General features: G+C 53.0%; 13 protein-coding genes across 13 annotated transcripts; 7 read left to right on the top strand and 6 right to left on the bottom strand.

The window, feature by feature from the left end:
- Window positions 1–271: 271 nt before the first annotated feature.
- On the bottom strand, window positions 272–1,487 carry SEPMUDRAFT_149230 (uncharacterized protein). Its single transcript, XM_016905430.1, has one exon. The coding sequence runs from the start codon at window positions 1,453–1,455 to the stop codon at window positions 469–471; it is 987 nt and encodes a 328-aa protein (XP_016760731.1). The 5' UTR covers window positions 1,456–1,487; the 3' UTR covers window positions 272–468.
- SEPMUDRAFT_85756 (acyltransferase-domain-containing protein) lies at window positions 1,468–2,594 on the bottom strand (the record flags this gene model as incomplete). Its single annotated transcript, XM_016910394.1, has 1 exon — window positions 1,468–2,594. A coding segment is annotated over exon 1 (1,032 nt), but the record flags the coding sequence as incomplete, so codon positions are not given.
- A 482-nt stretch (window positions 2,595–3,076) lies between these two features.
- SEPMUDRAFT_45247 (uncharacterized protein) lies at window positions 3,077–3,826 on the top strand (the record flags this gene model as incomplete). The annotated part of the gene is made up of 2 exons (XM_016908959.1): window positions 3,077–3,312; window positions 3,511–3,826. 2 exons carry the CDS (start codon window positions 3,077–3,079, stop codon window positions 3,824–3,826), a joined length of 552 nt encoding a protein of 183 aa, XP_016760729.1.
- Window positions 3,827–5,018: 1,192 nt separating this feature from the next.
- SEPMUDRAFT_44801 (MFS multidrug transporter) lies at window positions 5,019–6,795 on the top strand (the record flags this gene model as incomplete). The annotated part of the gene is made up of 3 exons (XM_016908944.1): window positions 5,019–5,740; window positions 5,797–6,000; window positions 6,066–6,795. The coding sequence occupies 3 exons, from the start codon at window positions 5,019–5,021 to the stop codon at window positions 6,793–6,795; spliced, it is 1,656 nt and encodes a 551-aa protein (XP_016760728.1).
- Window positions 6,796–7,538: 743 nt separating this feature from the next.
- SEPMUDRAFT_149228 (uncharacterized protein) lies at window positions 7,539–9,156 on the top strand. Its single transcript, XM_016905429.1, has one exon. It carries the CDS (start codon window positions 7,567–7,569, stop codon window positions 9,133–9,135), a length of 1,569 nt encoding a protein of 522 aa, XP_016760727.1. The 5' UTR covers window positions 7,539–7,566; the 3' UTR covers window positions 9,136–9,156.
- A 688-nt stretch (window positions 9,157–9,844) lies between these two features.
- Window positions 9,845–11,702, bottom strand: SEPMUDRAFT_149227 (ribosomal protein L10e). The gene is made up of 4 exons (XM_016905428.1): window positions 11,436–11,702; window positions 11,137–11,345; window positions 10,216–11,078; window positions 9,845–10,160 (listed from the first exon to the last, which is right to left on the bottom strand). The coding sequence occupies exons 1-3, from the start codon at window positions 11,654–11,656 to the stop codon at window positions 10,843–10,845; spliced, it is 666 nt and encodes a 221-aa protein (XP_016760725.1). The 5' UTR covers window positions 11,657–11,702; the 3' UTR covers window positions 9,845–10,160; window positions 10,216–10,842.
- SEPMUDRAFT_108102 (uncharacterized protein) lies at window positions 9,898–10,402 on the top strand (the record flags this gene model as incomplete). The annotated part of the gene is made up of 2 exons (XM_016900718.1): window positions 9,898–10,160; window positions 10,216–10,402. The coding sequence occupies 2 exons, from the start codon at window positions 9,898–9,900 to the stop codon at window positions 10,400–10,402; spliced, it is 450 nt and encodes a 149-aa protein (XP_016760726.1).
- A 210-nt stretch (window positions 11,703–11,912) lies between the features above and the next one.
- SEPMUDRAFT_149225 (L30e-like protein) lies at window positions 11,913–12,892 on the bottom strand. Its single transcript, XM_016905427.1, has 4 exons — window positions 12,763–12,892; window positions 12,583–12,697; window positions 12,473–12,522; window positions 11,913–12,314 (listed from the first exon to the last, which is right to left on the bottom strand). The coding sequence occupies exons 1-4, from the start codon at window positions 12,826–12,828 to the stop codon at window positions 12,216–12,218; spliced, it is 330 nt and encodes a 109-aa protein (XP_016760724.1). The 5' UTR covers window positions 12,829–12,892; the 3' UTR covers window positions 11,913–12,215.
- Window positions 12,893–13,583: 691 nt separating this feature from the next.
- SEPMUDRAFT_117175 (uncharacterized protein) lies at window positions 13,584–14,247 on the top strand (the record flags this gene model as incomplete). The annotated part of the gene is made up of 2 exons (XM_016901314.1): window positions 13,584–13,832; window positions 13,903–14,247. The coding sequence occupies 2 exons, from the start codon at window positions 13,584–13,586 to the stop codon at window positions 14,245–14,247; spliced, it is 594 nt and encodes a 197-aa protein (XP_016760723.1).
- A 1,716-nt stretch (window positions 14,248–15,963) lies between these two features.
- SEPMUDRAFT_65812 (LCM-domain-containing protein) lies at window positions 15,964–17,248 on the bottom strand (the record flags this gene model as incomplete). Its single annotated transcript, XM_016909730.1, has 1 exon — window positions 15,964–17,248. One exon carries the CDS (start codon window positions 17,246–17,248, stop codon window positions 16,082–16,084), a length of 1,167 nt encoding a protein of 388 aa, XP_016760722.1. The 3' UTR covers window positions 15,964–16,081.
- A 269-nt stretch (window positions 17,249–17,517) lies between these two features.
- SEPMUDRAFT_149224 (uncharacterized protein) lies at window positions 17,518–18,501 on the top strand. Its single transcript, XM_016905426.1, has one exon. It carries the CDS (start codon window positions 17,612–17,614, stop codon window positions 18,470–18,472), a length of 861 nt encoding a protein of 286 aa, XP_016760721.1. The 5' UTR covers window positions 17,518–17,611; the 3' UTR covers window positions 18,473–18,501.
- A 459-nt stretch (window positions 18,502–18,960) lies between these two features.
- Window positions 18,961–23,229, bottom strand: SEPMUDRAFT_125747 (asparaginyl-tRNA synthetase). The gene is made up of 4 exons (XM_016902007.1): window positions 21,651–23,229; window positions 20,150–21,579; window positions 19,297–20,081; window positions 18,961–19,229 (listed from the first exon to the last, which is right to left on the bottom strand). The coding sequence occupies exons 1-2, from the start codon at window positions 23,156–23,158 to the stop codon at window positions 21,357–21,359; spliced, it is 1,731 nt and encodes a 576-aa protein (XP_016760719.1). The 5' UTR covers window positions 23,159–23,229; the 3' UTR covers window positions 18,961–19,229; window positions 19,297–20,081; window positions 20,150–21,356.
- SEPMUDRAFT_45149 (dihydrolipoyl dehydrogenase) lies at window positions 19,085–20,767 on the top strand (the record flags this gene model as incomplete). Its single annotated transcript, XM_016908953.1, has 3 exons — window positions 19,085–19,229; window positions 19,297–20,081; window positions 20,150–20,767. The coding sequence occupies 3 exons, from the start codon at window positions 19,085–19,087 to the stop codon at window positions 20,765–20,767; spliced, it is 1,548 nt and encodes a 515-aa protein (XP_016760720.1).
- Window positions 23,230–23,231: the final 2 nt, after the last annotated feature.

Raw genomic sequence — 23,231 nt, 5'->3', positions numbered from 1 at the left:
GGCACCCGTGAACTCGACCATTCTCTTCGCACCCTGATGTCGCCGATCGTGTGCAATCGTGTAACCTGGAGTCAAGTTTCGCGCCAACCTGTTCTGCATGGAAATGACGTACACTGGTGGTCGTCGCAGAGCGGCATGCATGTGGAACGCACAGCCACATCTCGATGAACATCCTTGCTCGCGGTGTGCGCCGCTCCGAGAACCATCAATTGCCTTTTTGAATCTTGGTGTGCCCCTGTGTGTGGGGTGTGGTTGTGATGTTTGGTGAACTACCTACGTTTATGTATGGCATTTCAAGGGTTTAAGTTCCTTAGTCAAAGCATATTGCGTGGAGAAAGTGAACGTCAGCGCCCGTGAGCGTGCCAAGTTTCTGTCTATTCGGGGTGGGTTGCCAGGTTGTCGTTTAATGCACACATACAGATTCAGGTATCCCGATAATTCACAGAAAACCGATACCGTTACGGACTGCTAAGGTGACGCTATCGCATTTTTACCATTCACGTACTTCAGCGTACCTATAGGCTTGTGCCTCTTTGTTGCAGCCTGTTTCTTCATAGCCGATGCGATCGCGGCACTCGACGTTAATGGCGTCTTCGTACTCGCTTCTGGGATTCCGTGCACAGACGCAGCCTTTGGGGGCTGTGGCTTCTTTGTACCAGACTTGAGTGGCCTGCCTGGTATAGATGCTGCTCTGGCGGAAGCAGGACTTTGACGATTTGCAAGTCCATTAGGCAGCTTCGTTGCTCCAGTGACAGGCCTGGACTCCGCTACATCGGGTGGTTTAGGCGCTCCGCGTGTCGTCTGACCTGGAAGAGCCACCCCTTTGTTTTTCGCTCTCTGTGTAGCCAAATGCTTCAGTTGGCCGCCAGCAGCGTGAACAGCCATCGTAGTAATTGGTCGCGTGATTGTGCTCTGTATATTTGCTAGCGGGGCCTGCTTCTTCAGCGTATCGCTCGGAAGAGGTGCTGGCGATGTAGCCAGCCCGTTCTGCGCAATTGCCTTTGCCAGCGCTGTGCGCTGTACGCTTGAGGTAGCTGTACGGGCTGCTGGAGCCTTTGCCACTTTCCTCGCGATTTCGGGGGTTCCAGACTGCTTCAGGGCCTCTGCCATCTCGGCTTGCGTTTTCGGAGGTGCTTTCAAGAGTCTATCCAGCACAGTGTTAGGAAGCGGGTTCTTTTTGTTTGCAGCTAGTAATGCCTTGCGAATGGCGTCTTGCTGTGCCGAAGCGAGGGGTGCTTTGCCAATGTTCAACAAGTTGAATTGTTGTGATTGTGCCACTTTACGCATCATCACATCGAAATTCAATGGATCGCTCATGTCTACACTCGACATGGCGCCTGCAGCAGTTGTGATGGGTCCGAAGATGCTGAGAAATTCGTCCCAGCCGCCACCTTTGACAGAAGTTGAGATCGACTTTGCTGGTTTTGGCTTGCGTTTGCCTTCTACTGCAAGCATTGCCTGGGCTGGATCTTCTGCAGGGAAGTTCCCGAATTTGTAGTAGTAGTCCAGCATGTAGTCTTTCTCCCGCCATCGATTGATGAGCCAGCGGGAGAAGGCTTCATCGTCCTCGTATGGGATATCGGCGATCTTGAACCTGCGAAAGTACATATTGACAGACTTTGGGGGCCTGCCTTCGAACAGTGACGACTTTAACGTGTAGATGTCCTGACCATACATACCATTTGGCACGCCTTCGTAGGCTATGGTGCAGTCATATAGCCAGTTCGTGGTAGCTCTCAGTTCCTTCAAGCAGAACTGTAGGCCTATCGCTCGTGGAAGAAGCTGATGCTTCATGTCCGGCACACCCGTCTTCTCTGCCCACTTTGCAGACTTTTGCCTGGTGACTTCGGACAGGTTAGTACCTTCTGGAAAGATGAGCAGCCACATGGGATCTTTCGGGTTCTTCAGATGATCGAGATGTCGCTTGAAGCTGTAGCGGTCCTGCTCCCATTTCCGGCTGAGGAAGATGAAGTTGTAGAACTGCATTCCCCAACCGATGATCGGAATATGCTTCAAGCTCTCCTTCAGAATAATGTAGATCCGGCCATGCATTTTGTTGGTGTAAGCGATCCACCAGAAATAGAGCCAGTCTGTGTAGAGCTGGTGGTTGCCCATGAGCACCAAGCGGTGCGGAAAGTTGCACTTCAACGTCCCATCGTCCATCTGAAAGAGTTGTCCTTTCATGGTCGCGTCACCACTGACTCGCACCACAGTGGGCGCCCACCACTGGGTGATTGTGGTCATGAGCACGGCGAAGGACTCTTTTGTCCAGGCCATGTAGGCTTCATAGAATTGGGCATCGATCAACTTGAGCGGTGCTCCGATGAACTGCGAGGCCGATATGGCCATGATGCCAGACATGAACGTCGACGCAGCCGAGAAGGCGCGCTCTGCTTGCCCCAGATTGCCATGTCGGATGGGATTTGGATTTGCATTGCTTGAACTCAGGCTCACTCCCGCTTGAGTGACCTCGTGGGCTTTGGTCGTCGCCGTCGCCATCACCACGAGTGACTGAGTGACTGGTGGAGAACAAGTGGTTGGTTGGTTGGCGGTCGAGTCATTGGACGCAGGTGTCGGTTACACATTGCAGTCACCATGAGGTCGCCAACAGTAGACGACCGAGTGGCGATGCCTATGCAGTGCAACAGCCAACCGACTCCAGCCACACGTACAAGGCATGAATGATCATCACCTGGAAGGCTGGAACTGGAGTCACATCCCTGTCTCATGTACAGTGTACCGGATTGTGTGTCTAAAGGAGCTCCGCTGTGACGTATAGAAGTGCTGTATTGCTGTGGGTGGTGGCGTTGAGTAGAAATCCTGGCATGCTTCCATAGTCGCCGGTTTAGAGAGCTGTACATACAGGTACTCACCTCACTGACTCAATACCTGCTGTTACATCACCTAGATACTGTGCCTGTACACCAAGTAACTTGAAAGAGACGTACACGCTCCACTGCAACAATTTTTGTGCTTTCTCCTGTCCAGCCAGCATTGCACCCAGAGCGGAAAAGCAGCAGTAGCAGCAGCAGCAGCGGCAGCAGAGATGGCGGCAGCAACTCATACCGCACCACACATGAACGGCGTGTCTCGCAAGCCCACGGCGCCTCGAGCTCCAGCTCCCGTCAAGAAACCGTCGACAGGCACCGCCGCCAGGCGAGCACCGAACGGTGTCGCGCCCAAAGCGGCATCAGTAGCAGGCGACAGTCCAGCGACGGGCGGAGGAGGCGTCACGTCTGCGTATGCCATCATGGCCAGCAGAATTGCGAATCGCGTCGCAGAAATGGCCGAGAGCATCACGTTCGTGGAGAGGTGAGTCGGATTCCCGCTGCCTACATGTACTATACCTTAACTCAGTATACTGTACCTTACCGGGAGGTCATCGGGTACCTGAGGCATCCCTCATTCTACCCGGCGGCGGGTAGAACCTCTGCCGGAGTCCCTCCTACCACCGCTCCCCGTACCGTCGTCCCCATTTAGACTTTGGCTAGTTCTAACCACCACCTCGAGCAGGCCCAAGCCAGCCGAAGCAGAGGCGCAGGTGCAGGCGCAGGGAGGTCAAGAGCAGGAGAAGAAGAGGCCTCGGAAGCTGGAAATGCGACTGAACAACAGTGCTCCCGACTCGGTGGCTTTCTCGGCGCCCTTTCTCGACAATACGCTGCAGAAGATGCTGCACTTGCAGAATCGCATGCTGAAGACGACGGCAGCGCTGTCCAAGAGCGATGGTGTGGACGAGAAGGTGGTTAAAGAGCACGCGTCACAGTCGGCAGAGCTGAGCAGGATTATTGCCTTGATATGCGCGGAGAAAGCACGTCAGGGCGCGTGAGGCGTGAGTGAATAATCACACGCGCAGGAGGGAGAAGCGTGAGCTTGGGAGGAAGTCTAATGTGTGCGAAAGGAAAGGGAAGTAAGCACGTAGAGCTAATAGTTCTACCGACATCCAACAGTAACGGACCATCCCACAGAACCACAGTTTGGCATGTAAAGGAAGTTTTTTTTTCTTTCAGATTCCGGGAGTCTACATGTCTGTACGTAAGGTGTTGCTTAGTCCCTTCCAGTGTCTCGAGCAGTCGGCCAGTCGCCATGCATGCCGATGTGGAACGATTGCTAGAATGCTGACATTCACTGGGCAGAAGGACGGATTCTGACGGCGTTCACTCGACATCCGCACGAGTCCAGATCCGATTTAGAATGTTCACAGTATCCTTTCCCGGCGAGACATGTACTATCACGATGGAGCGGAATGCTTTCGGGAGTATACCTATCGCTTCGGAGCCCCATCGATCTGCTTCGTTTAAGAAGGTCCATTGTTGGCCGGACCAAACTACAACCACCTGCAGGACCTAGGGCCGCTCCTTACGGTACATGTGGCCGATTTCTCCGAAGGGATATGCTCGCTCCCTCGTGGTGCCCTTGTTGCCCGGCGTCTTCTGAGACCTCCAAGGCGCTAGAAGGTCTCAGGAAGGCGTCCCGTTGTTCTATGAGACGCTAATTTCTAGCCTAAAGCGACTACACTGTAGTTGCGACATTTATCGATCTCTCACGATCCTATGCGACAACCAACACCATCTAACGACACCTAACGACATCTAGTTGTTGCTTGTTTACCGCCTGACCTCTTCTTCCTGGTGGAGTGGAGTCGGTAGATTGCTCACCTTCCTGGTATCCACGTTTGAGACCCTTTCATGCGGTCTGACTGGCACAATACGGCCGATGAACGCGTGTCGCCTTGTGGTCTGAGAATGCCGCCAGAGCGACGGCGACAGCGACATGGGTCGTTCATTTGCTTCGCACAATGCTGCGGTCAGCCTCATGTTCGCCTTCGCCCTAGCGAGGTGCCGAAGGAAGGATATTTACTATACTTCGCCCGCTGCCTGCCGCTTCCAATTACTTAGGCTGCCTCAACTAGCCAGATGATCCCCTCGTCAGAAACAGTGCACGAAATGGACGAAAAACATGCACCTTCTGTGCGAGTAGCTACTTCCAGCGAACACGCATCGACAGAAACAGTGCACGAAATGGACGACAAACACACACATTCTGTGCGAGTATCTAGTTCCAGCGAACATGCATCGACACTGCACTGGAGTGCAGAATCACGGACACCTTCACCGCCCTCTTCAATACTGTCTGGCGATACCCGTGTGGCCATTCCGCGCAATGTGGTCGAACTTCTCGAACAGAAGCAGCTCGATGTCGACTCCAATGGCGTCGTACACTGGCAAGAAGACAGTCGAACACATCCACGACACTGGCCCGTGTGGAGGAAGACCTTCGACTCCGGCGTCATCTGTCTGCTAGAGTTCTTCACCACCCTCATCAGCAACACTGGCTCCTCTGTCGCACGGTACGCCAGCGAAGATGTTCACATCAGCAATGAACTGTCGATTTTCTGCTTCGTTACACTCTACCTATTCGGACAAGCCCTTGGTGGACTGGTGTTCCCGCCTATCGCAGAGTCCTTTGGGGGTAGAACGATCTATCTGTTTGGAGCTGCTGGCTTCAGTATATCCTGTCTGATCGTTGGTGCTTCACCCACATTACCCGCTGTGATCGTGGGCCGCTTCATGTCAGGTCTATTCTCTGCTATGCCCACGGTCGTCGCCGTCGGCAGCATCGAGAACATGTGGGATGCCAAAGGTCGAATCTGGGTCATCCAATTGTGGGTCATGGTCGCCATCATTGCTCTTGCCCTCGGTCCTCCCATTGCGACATATGTGAGCGAGTCTAGTATAGGCTGGTGGGTACTACCATGACACTTGTTTCTGATGGATGTCCTCTGACATGTGTGCGTAGGCAATGGGTCTACTACGGTGCAGCCATTGGCAACTCCTTCATCATGCTCATGTGCTTCTACATGAGAGAATCCCGCCCTGCACTCGTACTCCGCCACCACGTTCATCTGATCGAAAAAGCCACAAGTTTCAAAGGCCTCGCTCTTGATGACGACCTTCGACTGCCGACGATACGTGAATTCACACAGCACAACCTGATCTTACCGTATGCCGTCCATTCCTTGCATGGGGCGCAGATTTTGACGTTTTGCTAATCCATATTTCTGCCAGACTTCGCCTCTGGTTCACAGAGCCCCTCGTCTTTCTCGTCGCTCTCATGGCAGCCGTCTCATTTGGCTTCATCTACCTCTTTGCTGAAGCTCTCCACGTCGTCTATCACGTGAACTTTGGCATGAACGAGAAAGAGTCCTCCTTGACCTTCCTTGCTATCGGAGTAGGAGTGTGCCTTACCTGGATCCCTCGCCTCTACGATGTCCACCTTTACAACGTCGAGAAGAAGACCGGTGTGGCCGTGGAGCCCGAGAAGAAACTACTGGGATACTACGTGGCAGCCCCGATCCTCGCCGCCGGACTCTGGTGGTTCTCGGTGACCGTCCCACCCCTTGTCTCCAACATCACCATCTGGGCCTCAATAGTGTCTCTGGTTCTGGTGGGGTATGGCGTCGTAGAGTTCGACTCTGTTCTTTGCGCATACCTCACCGATACATACACCTCCTACGCTGGATCCGCAAACGCGCCTGTAGCTTTCTTGAGAGCGGTTCTATCAGGTGTATTCCCGCTCTTCGCACCCAAGCTGTTCAAAGGCTTGGGTGCGAATAATGCCTTGTTCCTGCTCGCCGGTATTGCTACGGCCTTTTGTGGTGTCGCAATTGGATTCCGGTTCTATGCCAAGAGAATCAGGGAGAGGAGTCCTTTTGCAGGCAAACTCATGGGGAACGAGCAGGGGAAACCATTGGAGATGAAGGTGCAGAGAACCATCATCGTCTCTCGGCAGGTGTAGTCAGGTAAGATGGGGTGCATTAATGAAGGGATGATGGTGCCGGCTAGTTGCCAGCTCAAGGCAAAGTGCCTCATGAAAAGAAAAAGTCGATGTTGTTGCGATGTGTATTGAATTGATGATGAACGAACATGGTCGTGGATGCAGATTACAAGCGAGCATACCATAGGAGTACCATGTATGGAACACCAGTAACGTTTCTGATGATGCAAAAAAAAAGAAAAAAAAAGACTCGTCAGTTGTCGTCCTTGTACTATACATGCCTCCAGTCTCAATCACTTCCATGATGCGAGTATCACAACACTGTCCGGAGACATATTTTGATGATGTTGACGACAAGAATCATCAATACCTACCTTAGGTATGTTATTGATATAATCTGGCAACGTGACCATGTATTTTGCTTTGCCAGGATGCTGGGATCACGAAATTTGCGAGGTGTTGCCATGTTGGTAGCGATGCGATAGGGCAACTTTGATGCGGCGACAACAAAAACACCTCAATCATGATTCATTGTATACTCCATCAGCTCATCAACGCTTTCCAAATCCAATAAAACTAAATTCACCCAGTCCGTACAACCTCCTCCGCCACGGGGTTTTGTAGGCCAATATGGTATCTCGCAAAGTCATCCCTTTGCCAGTCACTGAACAAGCCCATGTGCCGCTCCAGACAGTCGCCGACGGTGGCACAGCAGAAGAACTACGAGATTTTATTGTCGAAGTTGCTGCCGACCTGCGAGAGCTGAAGAAGTTCTACAATGTCAGCCTCTCCATGACACGAGTGAAACGCATGGGCGAATACCTTGCGCAACGCAGAAATGAACTCGGAGTACGCTTCCGCAGCTTTGCCAATTTGGATCAGCAAGGCCGAGTAGACTACCATCTCATCGGCAAGTATCTCGAACGCAGCTTGGGTGATCTCCGAGTCGAATGGGCGCAGATGACAGAGTTGAAGCCTCTCTTCGGCACGTGGGCTTCGGGTTTGACGGACTTGTGTGAACGAAGGCAAAAAGTCACTCCGACAGACGGCAAGTTTGCCGCCCAGGTACTGTCCCATGCGAGCGCGGACGTGAAAACGCTGGCAGCACATATCGAAGATGGTACCTTCACCATGATGAAGGAGAATCGCTCGGGGGCGTTTCGGGCAGCGCAGCAGATCGAGGAACTCATCGACCTGTTGGCCGAATGGTATGGTTTCTATGCAGACTATGATCCCCTCTTTACATGGTGGACATCGAAGCCCTTCGAGACCATCTCAACTCAGCTTCGGGCCTTGGTCTCGACCATCAGAGAACACTTGGTCGGCATCAAGCCCGGCGACGAAGATGCCATCGTCGGGCAACCGATCGGCAAGGCGGGGATATACGCGGCGCTGGACATTGAAATGATCGCGTACTCACCGGAAGAGCTCATCCAGATCGCCGAGAAGGAATACGCGTGGTGTGAGAAAGAAGCCATTGCCGCATCTCGAGAGCTCGGATATGGCGATGACTGGAAACGAGCCCTGGAACACGTCAAAAACATGTATGTGGAGCCCGGAAAGCAGACAGAAATGGTGCACGAGCTCGCCGAGGAGGCCGTAGAATATGTGACCAAGCGCGATATGGTCACACTTCCGGAGATTGCCAAAGAATGCTGGCGGACGTTTATGATGACTCCAGAGAGACAGAAGGTGAATCCATTTTTCCTAGGAGGAACGTCGATTATCGTGTCGTATCCGACCAATACCATGAGCCACGAGGACAAGCTCATGGTCATGCGAGGCAACTGTCGACCTCTCTCTCGAAGCACCGTATTTCACGAGCTACTGCCAGGCCATCATCTACAATATCACTACATGGCACGCAGTAAACCCTATCGATCCATGTTCCAGACACCATTTTGGATTGAAGGCTGGGCTTTCTATTGGGAATTCATCTTGTGGGACCGAGGCTTCCCCGACACACCAGAGAATAAAATTGGAATGTTATTCTGGAGAATGCACCGCTGTGCGAGAATCGTATTCTCCTTGAAATTCCATTTGGGGCAAATGACGCCGCAGGAGTGCATCGAATACCTCGTGGATCGAGTCGGGCACGAACGAGCTACAGCAGAGGGGGAAGTTCGTAGAAGCTTCAATGGTGACTATGGGGCGTTGTACCAAGCGGGATATATGCTGGGGGCCTTGCAACTGTACGCTTTGCGAAAGGAGATTGTCGATACGGGCATGATGAAGGAGAAAGAGTTTCATGATCGGGTGTTGAAGGAGAATAATATGCCGATCGAGCTGCTGCGAGCCCTACTCATAGGCGAGGAGCTCAAGTGGGATCGCAAGGCCTCGTGGAAGTTCTATGATCTATGATTGTGAATATAGAAAGCAAAGGATTACTACCAGCTGCCGCAACGCTCAAACGATACTTCGTAAGTCTCAGCAACCATCCTCGCCTGCTGGCACCCGTGATCGTATGATGAGGAGTCCTTCACTGGGCAGTGAATCATGGATCGTGCCCCATAATTTGCATTTGACTGGTGACTGAGCTGCTGCTTCGAGTTGGATCATCCAAATTCGGCCTTTCCAGACCATCTTCTAGTCATCCAGCAGCATGATGATCAGAGATCTGTGCGAAATGGAATCATACAGCCATCAAAAATCCCCTTCTCCTACACACAACGGCTCTGCTCTGCTCTTTGCATTCGAATTCGCCTACTCAAGTTGTGTCGACAGAAGCCATTGTTCCCCCCTAGAGTAAAGAACGGTTAGACGATCAGGAAGAGACATGTCCAAACACACAGTACTGAGCATAGTTCGTGTGCCTTCGCTTCCACATGGGAATGATCTTCTTTATAGGAGTGAGGTGTATATCGTGAGTGAATGACCCTTTTCTTCCATAATTTATGCTGGGATATAATGAAGTCGTGACGGTCGCCAAGCACACTGCACCACAAAAATGGACGAACGTCATTCGCCTGGACACCTTCGCCTATCATCGATACATTGAAGCTCCAACATCTCTCTTGTCATGACAAACTCGTGAACATCATCTCCAGCAATACTTCGCCCTTGAATACAAAATTCGAGTGCCCCCTAAGTACCGCTATCATCATCTTGCCTGCCTTGCTCATCATGTCGACCTCCGACTCGGGCGTACACATTTTCAACCCCAAAGACAACCCATCGCTGGCAGCGACCTATTCCCAGATCAGTGTCGTACCCATCTCGGAAACCAAACGACTGATCTCCTTTGCGGGTCAGACTGGAACCAGTCATGGCAAGGCAGACAACGAGAAGCTGTCCTTTGCCGACCAGGTTCGATTAGCTTTGGAGAAAGTTGATAAGAACCTCGCCGCTGTTGGGGCGAGTAAGAAGGATATCGTGATGATCAGGCCGTAAGGGGTGTGCTACTTCCGTGATTAATAGAGGCAGGCTGATATCCAATTTTAGATATGTGGTGAAACTCACCGGCTTATCGGAGGAGAATGTCAAGGCCAAGGATGATATCTTCTTGCAGTGGTGGAGGAGCACAGAAGGCGACAGGCTACCGCCGCCCGATTCGTTGCTCGGAGTCGACAGTCTGTGGAGTAAAGAGACGCTGTTTGAGATCGAGGTGCAGTGCATAGCTGATATCTAAATCTATGTGGTGAGAATGGGGAATTGGGACGGCCTCCAGCGAGTCCAGCCAAGTCGCACCTGTGACTGAACCCGTCTTCGACATCGTGAGACGGAACCCTGTCTGCGGACGGTCTGCGCTCAGCTGAGACAATGTTAATCCATGGAGCATGTCGGTGTTAGCAAGAACAATTCACGTTTGCACCAAGTGTTTCACGACCTTCGCAACGAAGTGGTGTCGATATGCACGGTATTCCTGCACTTTCTGACCTTTCTCAACTCAATTCCATTCAGCATGATGTAGACTGTTCATAAAAAAAAGCACCCCCTATGCCCAGCTTCTACGCCTTCGTCACGGGAAATGCCCTCTGAAGTAGTGCCCCCCGGGGCAGCTCTTCATCCATCCTTTTTCATCATCTATGCCTCATCGAACTCCAAAGAAACACTACGCGATCTCCAAATCTAGGCCTCTTGCGAGAAAGCCTCGGGGAATCGGCGCATGTTGTAGGCGAGTGGACCGTTGGTGCTGAGGAACTGGACGTAGGCACCATCGACGCGGATCTCACCAGCCTTGCGCTTCTCGACATATTCTGCGCGGTCAAGGGGAGTGAAGCCCCACTTCTTGGAGACGATGATCTTTTGGCGACCTGGGAACTTGTACTGCGATCGGCGAAGAGCCTCGATGGCGGTGGGGCGGTCTATCCAACAGATGTCAGCGTCTTTCATAAAGGTGTTCGCGATAGAAATCAGACTTACGAGAGTCACGAGTGCGGATGGAGAGGAGAATCTGGCCAATGTTGACACGAGCGACAGTGCCGTTTGGCTTGCCGAAGGCACCACGCATTCCGGTTTGGAGTCTATCGGCTCCAGCGCACGACAACATCTTGTTGATGCGGACGACGTGGTATGGGTGGGCACGCACACGAAGGTGGAAACCTTCCTTTCCGGCAGTCTTGACCATGTACCTGTTGAGCCTCCATGTCAGCCCTCCGTTCTTTGTCCTTGCTTCTAATTCCCACATATCTCCTTCTCGGTGTTTCCCAGGCTCGACTCACTTGTTGGCGCAGATACGAGCGGCCTCGAGGGCTTCGGAGCTCAACTGCTCGTACTCGTTGGACACCAAGTGCACGCACATGGGGAAATCGTCGACATTTGCACGCTTGCGGCCGAGATCGAAGATTCTGATCTTCGGGTCTGGGACACCACGGTTGAAGCGCGACTTGGGGTACGGCTTGTTCTTGCAGTAGCGGTAGCAACGAGCTGGACGGCGAGCCATTGCGACGGTGTTGTGGGGGTTTGTCGGTGGGTGTAGAGAGGAGACGGGAGGTCGTTTGTTTGAAGTGACTACTTCCAGGTTCGCCTCTAACGCCAAGACGGATTTCAAAGCACACCAGATTCACACGTGACTGCATTACAAACCAAAATCATCAAAGAAAGTATGATACGCGCATGCGCCGTACCTTCGCAGTGTACGGACTGAATGAGGATAGAAACATGGCAGAAACAACTAGAACAGTGGGTCACAGTGGCAATGGTATATGATGAGTTGCATTTGGACTGGGTGCAATTTGCAAGCTACCTCTGGCTGGCTATTGTTCTCTAAGCTCGCTCAGGCGACTTCGCCAGTGCAGCCTCTGAATTTACTTTTAGCCGCGAGAAACGATGAATTCTTCGTTGTTCTCGACGACAGGAACAAACGCCCCATCGGCTTTGCAGTCAATCGGGATCGACCGCTTACTCTTGCTGTTTCGCACACCGCTTCGATTCCTCTACAGGCTTGGCCTTAGGGAGCACCATCTTGCGGAATTCTCGAATCATCCAATATCGTTCTCAATCTACTGAGGGGTGGTAGAGAGAATGTCGGAGTCACCAGCATCGAGGATAGCCATGGTCGAGCAGCGGAAGAGCTTTCCGCAAGCGGTACCGAGCTCAATCTAAAGTCACACAAACGATGGTTAGAATGAGTTTTCTCCCTCCAAAGCTACCCTATTGAAGTAGCTTCTTCTCAGGGCTCAAGAGAGCGCGCCCTCCAGAGCCGAGAAGGCTCCTTCGCAAGGCGTAACGATGTATCTGATTTGACCAGAGCACTTACGTTGTTTCCTGAGAAGTGGTGGACAGCAGTCTTGGCCAACATGCTGTAGTCTGTGTGGTCCGTCAGCCTCTGCTCCTCTTTCTCCTGCGCACCGCCATAGTATCACGTACACTCGAGCTCGGACTTGCGAAGAGGAGGGGTGTTGCCGGCGATGATGACGAGCTTGGCCTTGCCAGAGCGCAGCGTCTTGAGGGTCGACTTGTAGCCAAGAGTGACCTTTCCAGACTGTAGAGGTCGGTCAGTTTCTGCTTTGCGACAAACAATGTGAGAGCCATTCGGTGGGTGCGCACCTTGATCGTCAGGGCGAGCTTAGCATTGATGCTGTCGCTGGTCTTGTTGCTCTTCTTTGGTGCCATTTTGTTGGTGATGGTAGTCTCCGCTGGTTGGGCTTCGTTGACTGTGAGAAAGAGTGAGTGCTGGTGCGGTCGGGCTAGAGGAGAAATTCGACGCTCGACAGATTTGTGTGGGAGCGGACACGGCAGTAACCGCTCCCGTGCATCACAGGCCGCAGGATCTCGCATCCATCGCCGACTTAGACTCCCGTCCTCGCCTCACATAGCGGACCCTGACCTCACGTAACCTACATGTACCTCCTCCGTCCTTCGTGATGATGTACTGCGTGACCAACTCCGTGAGCACGCACGCTCGCTTCGTCCCAGTCTGAACATGTCGAGGGTCCCGCCTGTCAGAATAGTTGGCCTCAGACAAAATGACATCTTCAAGACAAGATTGGAACATCGTTTGACAATCCAGCAAGACCCCTGAACACTAGAACTACTCAATCAATCAGGACGAAACATGATCTTGTGAGCTCAGGCATTCTAGGCGACCATCATAATAATAGCCGAAACCCTCATGGTGATGTCAAGTTATCGGCCCCACTCATAAAGTGAGTGTTTGCAGCAAGGCATATGCAGTTCGGCTCCCAAAAACGTTGCCAGACGTTGCTTAGGAAGACGACGACAACGACGACGACAACGGGGTCGTCGACTCACGCGGAGTATAAGGAGCTACAAACTCATGTCCACCTCCCCAGCGGTCTTCTTCTTGAAGGCTCTCTTGTCGCTGCCCTTTGTTTCGGTCTGCATCAAACCGACCGATATCGATCAAGATGAGAAGTACAACGCTGGCTTTACAGCTCTTGCTCGGCCTAAGCGGCGGCGGCGGCATCGTCCTCGCAGGAAGCGGTCCTGGAAATACCAGTGAACACTGCTTGACGAGAGATGAGACTGCGAGCATCATCGACAGATACACCCTCTACCTCACGAAATATCCAGGCAATGCGACTGTGTTGAGGGAATTGCATGACGAGAATGTGGTGACGGCTTCAGATAGCTTGAGCTATGTCTTACAGAAACCAGTACGTACATACGATGTGACATCCCAATGGCTTATTCAATTGAACTGCCTACATGCTAAGGATCTGATAGATGAATACGTCCCTGGCTCACTCCATACAAGACTTCATCGAGCAAGAATCTACCGTGCCAGCTGTTCCCGCCATGAATACTATCTTCATGTCGCACACCTGCGATACTATCACGTGGTACTGGGAGTTCTTGACGAAGCCGTGGCCAACGAGAGGAATTGTCATCCTGTTTGTAAATCTGGATTCGAGGAAGATTTACAAGACTTATCGAGAGGTGAACGTGGGAGCACTATTGTTGAACCAGGGAAATCCCGAATGTGAGGTTCCAGCGACCAATTGGACCACTAGTGTTGGGACTGAGGGATTGAAGAAGGAGGAGAGCGGATGTCAAGCATGCGCGAGCTGAATGGTGCTGCGATGTAGCAGCGCGTGCGACATGAACTCTTTGTCGATATGGATGTGCTTGTTTGCTCGGGCTGATGTGAGTGCAAAGTGGGCTATGATTTGGGTGATAATAAATGTAAAGATAGCATATAGCGGACAGGTAAGTCAATGCAGTCGAGTGTGGCAAAGTACTTTATGAAAGTGCGTTTTCAATGACCGGACGCCGCGTTTGCAAGCAAGGCGATGCTACAGTACCTAAGTACCAAGTGCTGCAGCCAAAGCCTACCAGGGAGCTTGGAAACCAACTTCTCAGCGAGTCGATGAGATGAAATGTACCTTAAGGGTATGCATGAAGTAGTACCGTGAGCTAACATGTTGCTGAAGAACGCTTCAAATGAAGCCCTAATAGTACAAAAGGAAATTGATCGCTCATCCCTCATCTGTCATTAACATTACATCAGAAGCTCGATATCGATCGCCCTACTACATGTAGTGTACTCCTTGGGCTATCGAAGACAACCCGATTGCCGTACTATATGTAGCGTGTTCCTTGGGCTGTCGAAGCCAAGTCTCTGCACTGCCGATGAATATGAGCTATTTCCAACCCATGTCCAACTTCGTGGCTCTGGAACAGCCTATAGCATGCCCAGAACAGCCATTCCGACAGCTCCAAAGCCGCCAGCCATGAGCACTTGCGGCACAGAAGTAGCAGCCGCCAAGCCATCATATGTTGATGTGCCACTATTTTGGTTGTTGTTGTTGTTCTGATTGCTGCCGTTGTCGTTGTCGTTGCCATTGCCATTGTTGTCGGAGTTGCCTTGGTCGTTGTTATTGTCCGAGTTGCCTTGACCGTTGTCATTCTGTCCGCCCTGGCCGTTGTTGCCGCCGTCGTTATTGCCGTTGTTGTTGTTGTTGTTACCTTGACCCGTCCCAGTAGGCTGACTTGTTCCATAGGTCGTATCTGATACCACGACTCCAGTGACGCCTGCTGAGCTCAGAGCCGGCTCAAGACTAGCCAGGTTTGATGGGAGATTGGTTCCTGTGTAGAGGCTGTTTACGGCAGACTCGATTGCAGCGGCTCCTCCAGGACGGTCGTCTCGCTTCTGCACATTCGGACATCCTGCTAGTGCGCCTATGCTCAGCGATAGCAGGGTGACAGGAATGAGATGCATGATGGTAGTTATGAGCTTAGTTGGGTGTCAGTCAAGTTGTGCTGCCGGGAGTGTGCTGCTAGATGGCTAAGTTGGTTGAGGGCGGTAGGTTTGAGCAAAGAACAAATAAAGACTTAAGGCACACGAGAGGAGCGCAGTTCTTTTGAACTTGGGACCTCCAAAGTGCATCATTAAACTTACATGCACAGACTTGGGCACCAGAAGTGTGACGACATGGTCAACAGTGCGATCGAAATAATGTTCTTGAAGACAGTGTGTGTCCGCAGAGTGCACATTATGACTCGCACGATCGACATGCACGGATGCACGATCTAAGGGTAAGTATAGAGTGTCAAACAATTAAGACAGGGTCTCTGTCACTCGGTGTTTCGAAGACACAAACTCCTCTTTTGCAGATCGCAGCTGCTATCGAAGCAGACATCTATGCAGCGTACACTTCTGCAATCTGAGCTTCAGCAGAACGAAATCATCGCCAGTGGCAGATGATGAAGTTGCAGACCAGGATCCGTCGTCCACGGACTTCGGACTCGTCCATGATCTGGTGTCGTCGATTGAAGGTACTCGCTCGAACGGCGATGTACAAGCGTCGTGTGCTATTGTTATTAATATGCCTGGCCTGATTGCTAGCCAATTCGAATGCAGAATGCACGGGACTAGAACAATGCCATGGCAAGGCGCACGGAATTACATCGAATCGTCGTCCATGCGCTCATCGTCGGTACGATGGCCTTCTACTGAACTCCAGGCTGCGGTGAACGGGTCTCCTCTCCAGGCCCAGGAGACGCAATAGTGGCGGGCCAGCAGCTCCCACTCTTCGACTTCGTCAAGCCACTCAATCTTCTCGATCCTCTCCCGTTCCGTCTCACTGACCCAGTCACTGCTCTCCCAGATCTGATGAACATCTCGGGCGCCCTGCCCGCTCTCGAAGCCTGCAACTTGCAAGCGTCGTCGTTGCGCGTCTAGCGAGTAGTACCGCTTCAATGTACGCAATTCAATGCCTCGAGACGCTAGATTCGCCATCATGGTGCGTCCGAAAGGATCGAAAGGTCGGACTGGCTCGTACAGGATGATGCCTTTGCTAGCTCTGATGTTCATCATGAAGTAGTTGACTACGCTGGTGGCAAGATCTGGAGGGAAATAGCAGAGACAGCACTCGCTGAGGATCAACGTGGGTAGGTCCGGGTCGAAGTGTGGCAGGGCGGGAGGCGACTGGGTGGTCAGTAGGCGCAGATCGATTGCGTGCAGGTGGTAGGACGACGATGGCCCCCCGGCTGGCGGAGTTGCCATGCGGGCCAGCTCGGCGGAGTTGCGAATGGCATTCCGCTTGGGGCGGACATTGTCTTCGAAGTCCAATTCGTGGTAGAGCACATTGTGCTTGCCGGCACACAGGCGGAAGAAGCGCGTGTCGGAGCCCGCTCCCAGCGAGATGATCTGCTTTCTCGCGCCCTTGCCGTCGCCGTCGCCGTCGCCGTTCAAAAAGAGCGTCACCAGTCGGTCGATGGCGGTCGTCCGCACATAGGTGCCTCGGTTGATGATGGGATATCTCTTGGCGACGGGGCCGGGGAGCTGATACAGACGCTGTGCGTAAGGGTCGTCGAGGTAGGCCAGGGCGACGGCGCTCATGCGGCTGCTGCTGGCGTCGCCGTCTGTTTGCTGGATGATTCGATCTCGTGCCAAGTCCGCGTGCATGTCATTGCCCTCACGGATATCTGTACCTGTACCTGTACCTGTACTGTCCTCGATGGACGCGTCTGGGCGGCCTGGGCCTCCCCGTCGGCCTCGGAGTCGACGTCCTCCGCTTGTTCCCGCGCGCAGAGTGTTCAGGTTGGGGATCGACGAATATGAAGCCATTGTTGATTGATGCTGGAAGGTACATTAGGCTAAGGTACATGTATTGAAGTATTCCATACATGTAACGCAGTACCTCCTAACAGGCTAACATCATAACATGTGTTATTGACGCTTTCCATCCTTCTAGAGCTGCCGGACCTAGTCCTACCTAGTTCTACGTCACCGTCTCCTTCCATGGTTTTGATGCATCACATGATTCACGTCAAGACTCAACACATGAGAGCATGAATCTCCAGCTGCCTACACCACAGTAGTACATACACGTACAACGTTGTAGGTGGTGTACAAGTAATCATCACAAAAGGTAGCCAACCTCAACTACTGCACTGCACCCAGCTCTCTCCCGCACGCAGTCAGTCAGGCATGGCCACCGCAAGCGCCTCCAGAACGGAGCCTCTGCGACACTTCGTCCGCGCCAACTTTTCGCCAGCATTTCTCTACCCGCTCAAGGGCATCTGGTATTTCGCCACTCACCGCTACCTCCATACCCTCCTACAGAGTCGATTGATCCCGCTGACTCTCCTGTCCACCTGTGTCCTGGCGATCCTCTTTCTGACCGCGTATCTACCGCTCGTGGCATTCCTGGCCTTGTTTCATACGCGTGGATCTGCCTGGGTCAATGCCACCTTCTTCCTCCTCGGTGTCGGCGCTGTGATCATACAGCTGCTGTTCGAGGGCATGCTGGTGGACCACACGCAAGTTGACGTCTATGACGCTGTACTGGTCGGCGAAGGATACGAGCACCTAGTCAAGAACCGGCGGACTGTATCAGACGACATCAACGAAAGCGACCCGTACAAGCGACTGGGAACTCGCGACAAAGGCGCCGCATTCTCTCCATTCTCTGTGCGCCAGATCATAGAACTGCTCTTTCTCCTTCCACTCAACTTGGTGCCGTTTGCTGGCGTCCCCTTGTTTCTCGTTCTCACAGGCTACAGAGCAGGTCCATTACTCAACTGGAGATACTTTCAGCTCAAGCGGTTCGACAGCAAGCAGCGCAAACAATTCATCAAAACAAAGGCACGGAGATGGGAATATATGTGGTACGGCACGGTTCACATCACTTTGCAGCTCATCCCAGTCTTGGCCATGCTGTTTCTGTTGACCACTGCCGCTGGTAGCGCTTTGTGGAGCGTACAATTGGAACAAAGGTTGCAGCAGAGCCAGCTTGTGCAGCAATCAGAGGAAGATGACGAGCCGCCAGCTTACACCGATGAGCCCTAGAATAGGTAGTTATAGTGCCACAATACCATTATGGGTAAATATACCATGTCGGGTACTTGGAAAGAGCATCTGCATCTCCTTTCATACCTCAGCGACAGCGGCAGTGCCCAGCAGTGGTGGAGTCATAGGTAGGTTCCTTTGACATCGGAAGCATTGACGTGAATAGTTTCAGTAAAGCTGAGCAGACTGGAGTATGACGTGAGGTGAACTGAACGTGTCCCTGTCTTGCCTACCTGTAAGACTCAAGAGCAGATTCACTCGGTCACAAGAGGTATGAAAGAAGCAGAAATGCCATGACACAAACCTCGACTCAAGCAAGCGTAATGAGGTATTTTGATAGTGAATCTCTCTATATCCGTGTTGCTTGCGGGTAGTTGCGGACTCCGTTCTGAAGGTGCGGCAACAACAGCCGAGCGGCTCATCCGTGGCCACCACAGTCAGCTTTCCTACAGACTACAGGCACCTTGTAGCACATTATTCAACGCTGTCACCCTCACCTTTACACCACCACAACGACACTCTTCCACTTCGCCGCCGCTACTCTCCCTTTCTCTCCGCCACTTCCCCTTCCCTTTCTTTCTTTTCCACTGCCTCTCATCGCGCGACGCAACCATGTTCAAGGCTGTGACAGCCCGCGCGCCCATGCGCGCTGCTCTTCGATCATCGACGCCTCCCACGAGCTTACGAGTGACACCCCAAAGCACATCCTTGCTGCAGACGAGAATATCACAACGCAGAGGATACGCCACGCCTGCTGGTAAGTACTGTACAGACAGCCCGAGAAGGGGAGGAAGCATGCTGATGGCGCACGCGCACACGCACAGAGGAAAAGGACCTGGTCATCATTGGGGGTGGAGTTGCTGGATATGTCGCTGCCATCAAGGCCGGACAGGAAGGACTGAAGGTCGCCTGCATAGAAAAGCGTGGAGCACTTGGCGGAACATGTCTCAACGTCGGCTGCATTCCCTCGAAATCGCTTCTCAACAACTCGCAGCTCTACCACCAGATCCTGCACGACACGAAAAACCGCGGCATTGAAGTTGAAAATGTCAAACTCAATTTGGCCCAGATGATGAAGGCCAAGGAAACGTCCGTCAGTGGTCTGACCAAGGGCATTGAGTATCTATTCAAGAAGAATGGCGTCGAGTACATCAAAGGCACGGGAGCTTTTGCAGACGAGCACACGGTGGCTGTCAACCTAGTGGATGGAGGCGAGACAAGTGTGCGCGGAAAGAACATCATCATTGCCACGGGATCGGAGAGCACACCCTTCCCGGGCCTGACCATTGACGAGAAGAAGGTGATTACCTCGACTGGTGCCATTGCGTTGACAGAAGTGCCGAAGAAGATGGTCGTGATTGGAGGCGGCATCATTGGGCTGGAGATGGCTTCCGTCTGGTCGAGACTGGGCACCGAAGTCACTGTGGTAGAGTTCCTGGGCCAGATTGGAGGTCCAGGTATGGACGTGGAGATCAGCAAGAGCATTCAAAAGACACTGGCCAAGCAGGGGTTGAAGTTCAAGCTGAACACCAAGGTTACCTCTGGAGATGACAGCGGAGACATTGTCAAGATTCAAACTGAGGCTGCCAAGGGTGGCAAGGAGGAGACTGTGAGTTGATTTCATTTCCTCCCCACCTCCGCTGCACTGACAATCCTTACTGACGTGCGTGTCCGCAGCTCGACGCCGACGTGGTCCTCGTAGCCATCGGCCGTCGCCCGTACACCTCTGGCCTCAACCTCGAAGCTGTCGGCATCGAGACTGACAACCGCGGCCGCCTGGTCATCGACTCGGAGTACCGAACGAAAGTCCCTCACATTCGTGTCATCGGTGATTGCACATTCGGCCCCATGCTCGCACACAAAGCAGAAGAAGAAGCCGTGGCAGCAATCGAATTCATCACCAAGAATTACGGCCACGTCAACTACAACGCCATTCCCTCGGTCATGTACACGCACCCCGAAGTCGCATGGGTCGGACAGAATGAAGCCGAATTGAAAGAAGCCAAGGTCAACTACAAGGTTGGAACGTTCCCTTTCTCCGCCAACTCGAGAGCGAAGACGAACATGGATACCGATGGTTTGGTGAAGTTTTTGGCTGATGCGGAGACGGATCGCATCCTGGGTATCCACATCATCGGACCCAATGCCGGCGAGATGATTGCCGAGGGAACTCTTGCATTGGAATATGGTGCCAGTTCCGAGGACGTGGCGAGGACGTGTCACGCTCATCCTACCCTTGCTGAGGCTTTCAAAGAAGCTGCCATGGCTACGTGTGGAAAGGCTGTACATTACTAGATTTTTTTCTCTTGGTTTTCTCTCCCCTCTCACGAAGAAACGAGAAGAGGAGAAGGAGAAGATGAAGAGTCCGGGAAGCCATCGCAGCAATCATGGCGAAGCGAGACAAACCAAGGTTAGACCAGGCCTGATGATAGCGGGCCGTGGAGTTTGTGCTCCCGGATACTGTTACTGATATGAAGCATTGCGAATGGAATGGTGAAACTCTGCTAGTTGTCTATAGCGCAGTCATTTATCTCATGGCCGTTGCTGCCCACATCACAGGCACTGATGCCATCTCGACCAGCCGCCAGTGCGCAAGCGGTCATCTATCGTGCCAGCAGTCGCGCCCCTCTAGTAGGTTTGGGCTTCAATTGCGGCCTGCTCAGCTCTAGCGACTCGCTAAGACCGAGGGCAACCTACAACGCAACCTAGCCTTGCCAGCCACGACAGCGACTCTGATCTCAGGTCTCTGAGCCATGCCCGTTGACATTTCTGCCCACGTCTCTCCCAAAATCGAATCATGTATCATGATGATGTGCATCTGACCATGACGAGAAAGTGAGCGGCTGGTATGAGTATAGGGAAAGAGAATTGCCCCACCAACAATCTAGGGCTTGCAACGGCCCATGTAGCGTGGGTACAGACAAGTGTCGCGTACAGTGTGCTGCTTGCAGAGCCAGGCCAGAAATCGCTCCAGTCCGAGTCCATAGCCGCCGTGAGGAGAGGTGCCGTAGCGTCGTTGGTCGGTGTACCAGTAGTAGGCATCAGGAGAGATCCCTTCGCGCTGGTAGGCAGCCATGAGTTCGTCGTAGTCGTCCATGCGCATTGATCTGGCAAGTGGAACGTTAGTGTGATGCGAAACCTCAATGAGAAGACAAAAAATTCGGAAAATTCTGCTTACCCTCCAACGATTTCACCAACACCTGGCATCAGGCAGTCGACCGATTCTGTCACACGCTTGTCGGCTGGATCCTTCTGCATGTAAAAGGCTTTGATCTCGACCGGGAAGTGAGTGAGGAAGATGGGTTTGTTGATAATGTCCGTCATTCTGCGCTCGGCGGCCTCAGCAATGTCATCGCCGAACTTGTGTGGCTCTCCTTCCTCGTTGGGAATCTCGTGCTTGATCAGCCACTCGACCGCGTCGGAGTACTTCATGCGCATGAAAGGTCTCTCGGGCTTGGTGAAGTCTGGGTTGAGCTCCTTGATCATCTTGGCGTAGCGTGGGTTGTCAAGGACAATGTCAATCACCCCACAGATCATATCTTCGAGGTGTTCGAGCAGGTCATCGAACGTGATGAAGTCGAGCTCAGCTTCAACGTGAGTATACTCGGACAAGTGGCGCCGCGTCAGGCTCTTCTCGGCACGAAAAGACTTTTCGATACAGTAGACATTGCCGGCGAAGGGAATGGCGGTCTCGAGGTAGAGCTGAGACGACTGCGTGAGGTATGCCTTTTCTTGATAGTAGTCCAGGCTGAAGAGTGTGCTGCCTCCCTCGACTTGAGTCTGCACAAGGGCGGGGGGCGAGACCTTGACATAGCCAAGCTCGTGGTACTTGACGTTGAAGGCGTGCTCGACGGCGTCGCGGACGAACATCACTGCGGAAGCCTGCTCGCCACGCAGGACCAAGTGCCGTCGGTCGAGCAGTGTTTGTGCGTCACCCTTGGCCTGCACCAAGTTGGTGATGGCCTCTTCGCCGCCGGGCGCCTTGCCGATAACTCGCCAGTAGTCTGCGTGCAGCTCGCGGTTGTCGGGAGCGTGTGCGCCCGGGGGCACCTCCCACATCTCGCCCGTAATCTCCACGCTCGATTCACGCGTCAGGGTCAGGGCGTCGTAGGTCTTGACGAGATCGCCGGTGAGCACACATTGCAGGTAGCCGTGGCCATCGCGCAACGTGATGAATAGCACCGATTTCTGGTCGCGCATGCGGTGCACACGGCCCATGACACGCACACGCGTACCTCGGTTGGGGTCGCTGTAGTCAACCTCTTTCGATCGCTCTCCACTGCCCAGCTTGACCACCTCTGGGCGCGTCTCACCCAGGTGTATCTTGGTCGCCTTGGGCAGGTTCTTGTCTTCGGCCAGCACGACCTTCTTGGAGTCCTCCAGCACCTTTTGACGCTCCTCTTCCAGCTTCTTCTCTCGAATGGCCAATTCCTGCTCTTTGGCGGCCTTCTTCTTCTGCGCGTCAGCATAGTTGACGGCTTTCTTGAGCGCCGCCTTAGCCGCCGGCTTGTATAACGGCTCCTCGTCCTTTTCTGCCTTCTTCACCAGATACTCGACCGAGTCCGTGTGCAGCACGTAGGCGAACTGCAGTGACTTGTATGGCTCGGCCTCGGTGCCAGCTGACTCTGCGACATCTTGACCGGCGACCTCGTCAATGTAGATTGTCTTCTTGGTGGTGTCCGCCATGGTGGCAGTGGCAGTAAGGTGGAGTGTCTACCCCCGGGTGGTGGTGGTGGTGGCAGGGTAATGGAGTGTGGTG

The sequence above is a fragment of the Sphaerulina musiva genome (assembly GCF_000320565.1).
Source record: "Sphaerulina musiva SO2202 unplaced genomic scaffold SEPMUscaffold_5, whole genome shotgun sequence".
NCBI lineage: Eukaryota > Fungi > Ascomycota > Dothideomycetes > Mycosphaerellales > Mycosphaerellaceae > Sphaerulina > Sphaerulina musiva.
Note: the sequence above shows the minus strand (reverse complement) of the source record. Positions and strands in the feature narration are given on the sequence as shown.

Bases quoted from the DNA above. Each gene is read 5' to 3' on its own strand.
- SEPMUDRAFT_125747 (XM_016902007.1), bottom strand. From the start codon at position 23,158: ATGGCGGACACCACCAAGAAGACAATCTACATTGACGAGGTCGCCGGT. The intron at 21,580-21,650 runs GTAAGCAGAATT...TCCACTTGCCAG, and splicing joins GTTGGTGAAATCGTTGGAGG to ATCAATGCGCATGGACGACT.
- SEPMUDRAFT_149230 (XM_016905430.1), bottom strand. From the start codon at position 1,455: ATGCTTGCAGTAGAAGGCAAACGCAAGCCAAAACCAGCAAAGTCGATC.
- SEPMUDRAFT_149227 (XM_016905428.1), bottom strand. From the start codon at position 11,656: ATGGCTCGCCGTCCAGCTCGTTGCTACCGCTACTGCAAGAACAAGCCG. The intron at 11,346-11,435 runs GTGAGTCGAGCC...GAGGCTCAACAG, and splicing joins GCTCGTATCTGCGCCAACAA to GTACATGGTCAAGACTGCCG. The intron at 11,079-11,136 runs GTAAGTCTGATT...TCTGTTGGATAG, and splicing joins CATCCGCACTCGTGACTCTC to ACCGCCCCACCGCCATCGAG.
- SEPMUDRAFT_149225 (XM_016905427.1), bottom strand. From the start codon at position 12,828: ATGGCACCAAAGAAGAGCAACAAGACCAGCGACAGCATCAATGCTAAG. The intron at 12,523-12,582 runs GTACGTGATACT...CGGACCACACAG, and splicing joins TCGCAAGTCCGAGCTCGAGT to ACTACAGCATGTTGGCCAAG. The intron at 12,315-12,472 runs GTAAGTGCTCTG...GTGTGACTTTAG, and splicing joins ACCACTTCTCAGGAAACAAC to ATTGAGCTCGGTACCGCTTG.
- SEPMUDRAFT_149224 (XM_016905426.1), top strand. From the start codon at position 17,612: ATGGCCACCGCAAGCGCCTCCAGAACGGAGCCTCTGCGACACTTCGTC.
- SEPMUDRAFT_149228 (XM_016905429.1), top strand. From the start codon at position 7,567: ATGACACGAGTGAAACGCATGGGCGAATACCTTGCGCAACGCAGAAAT.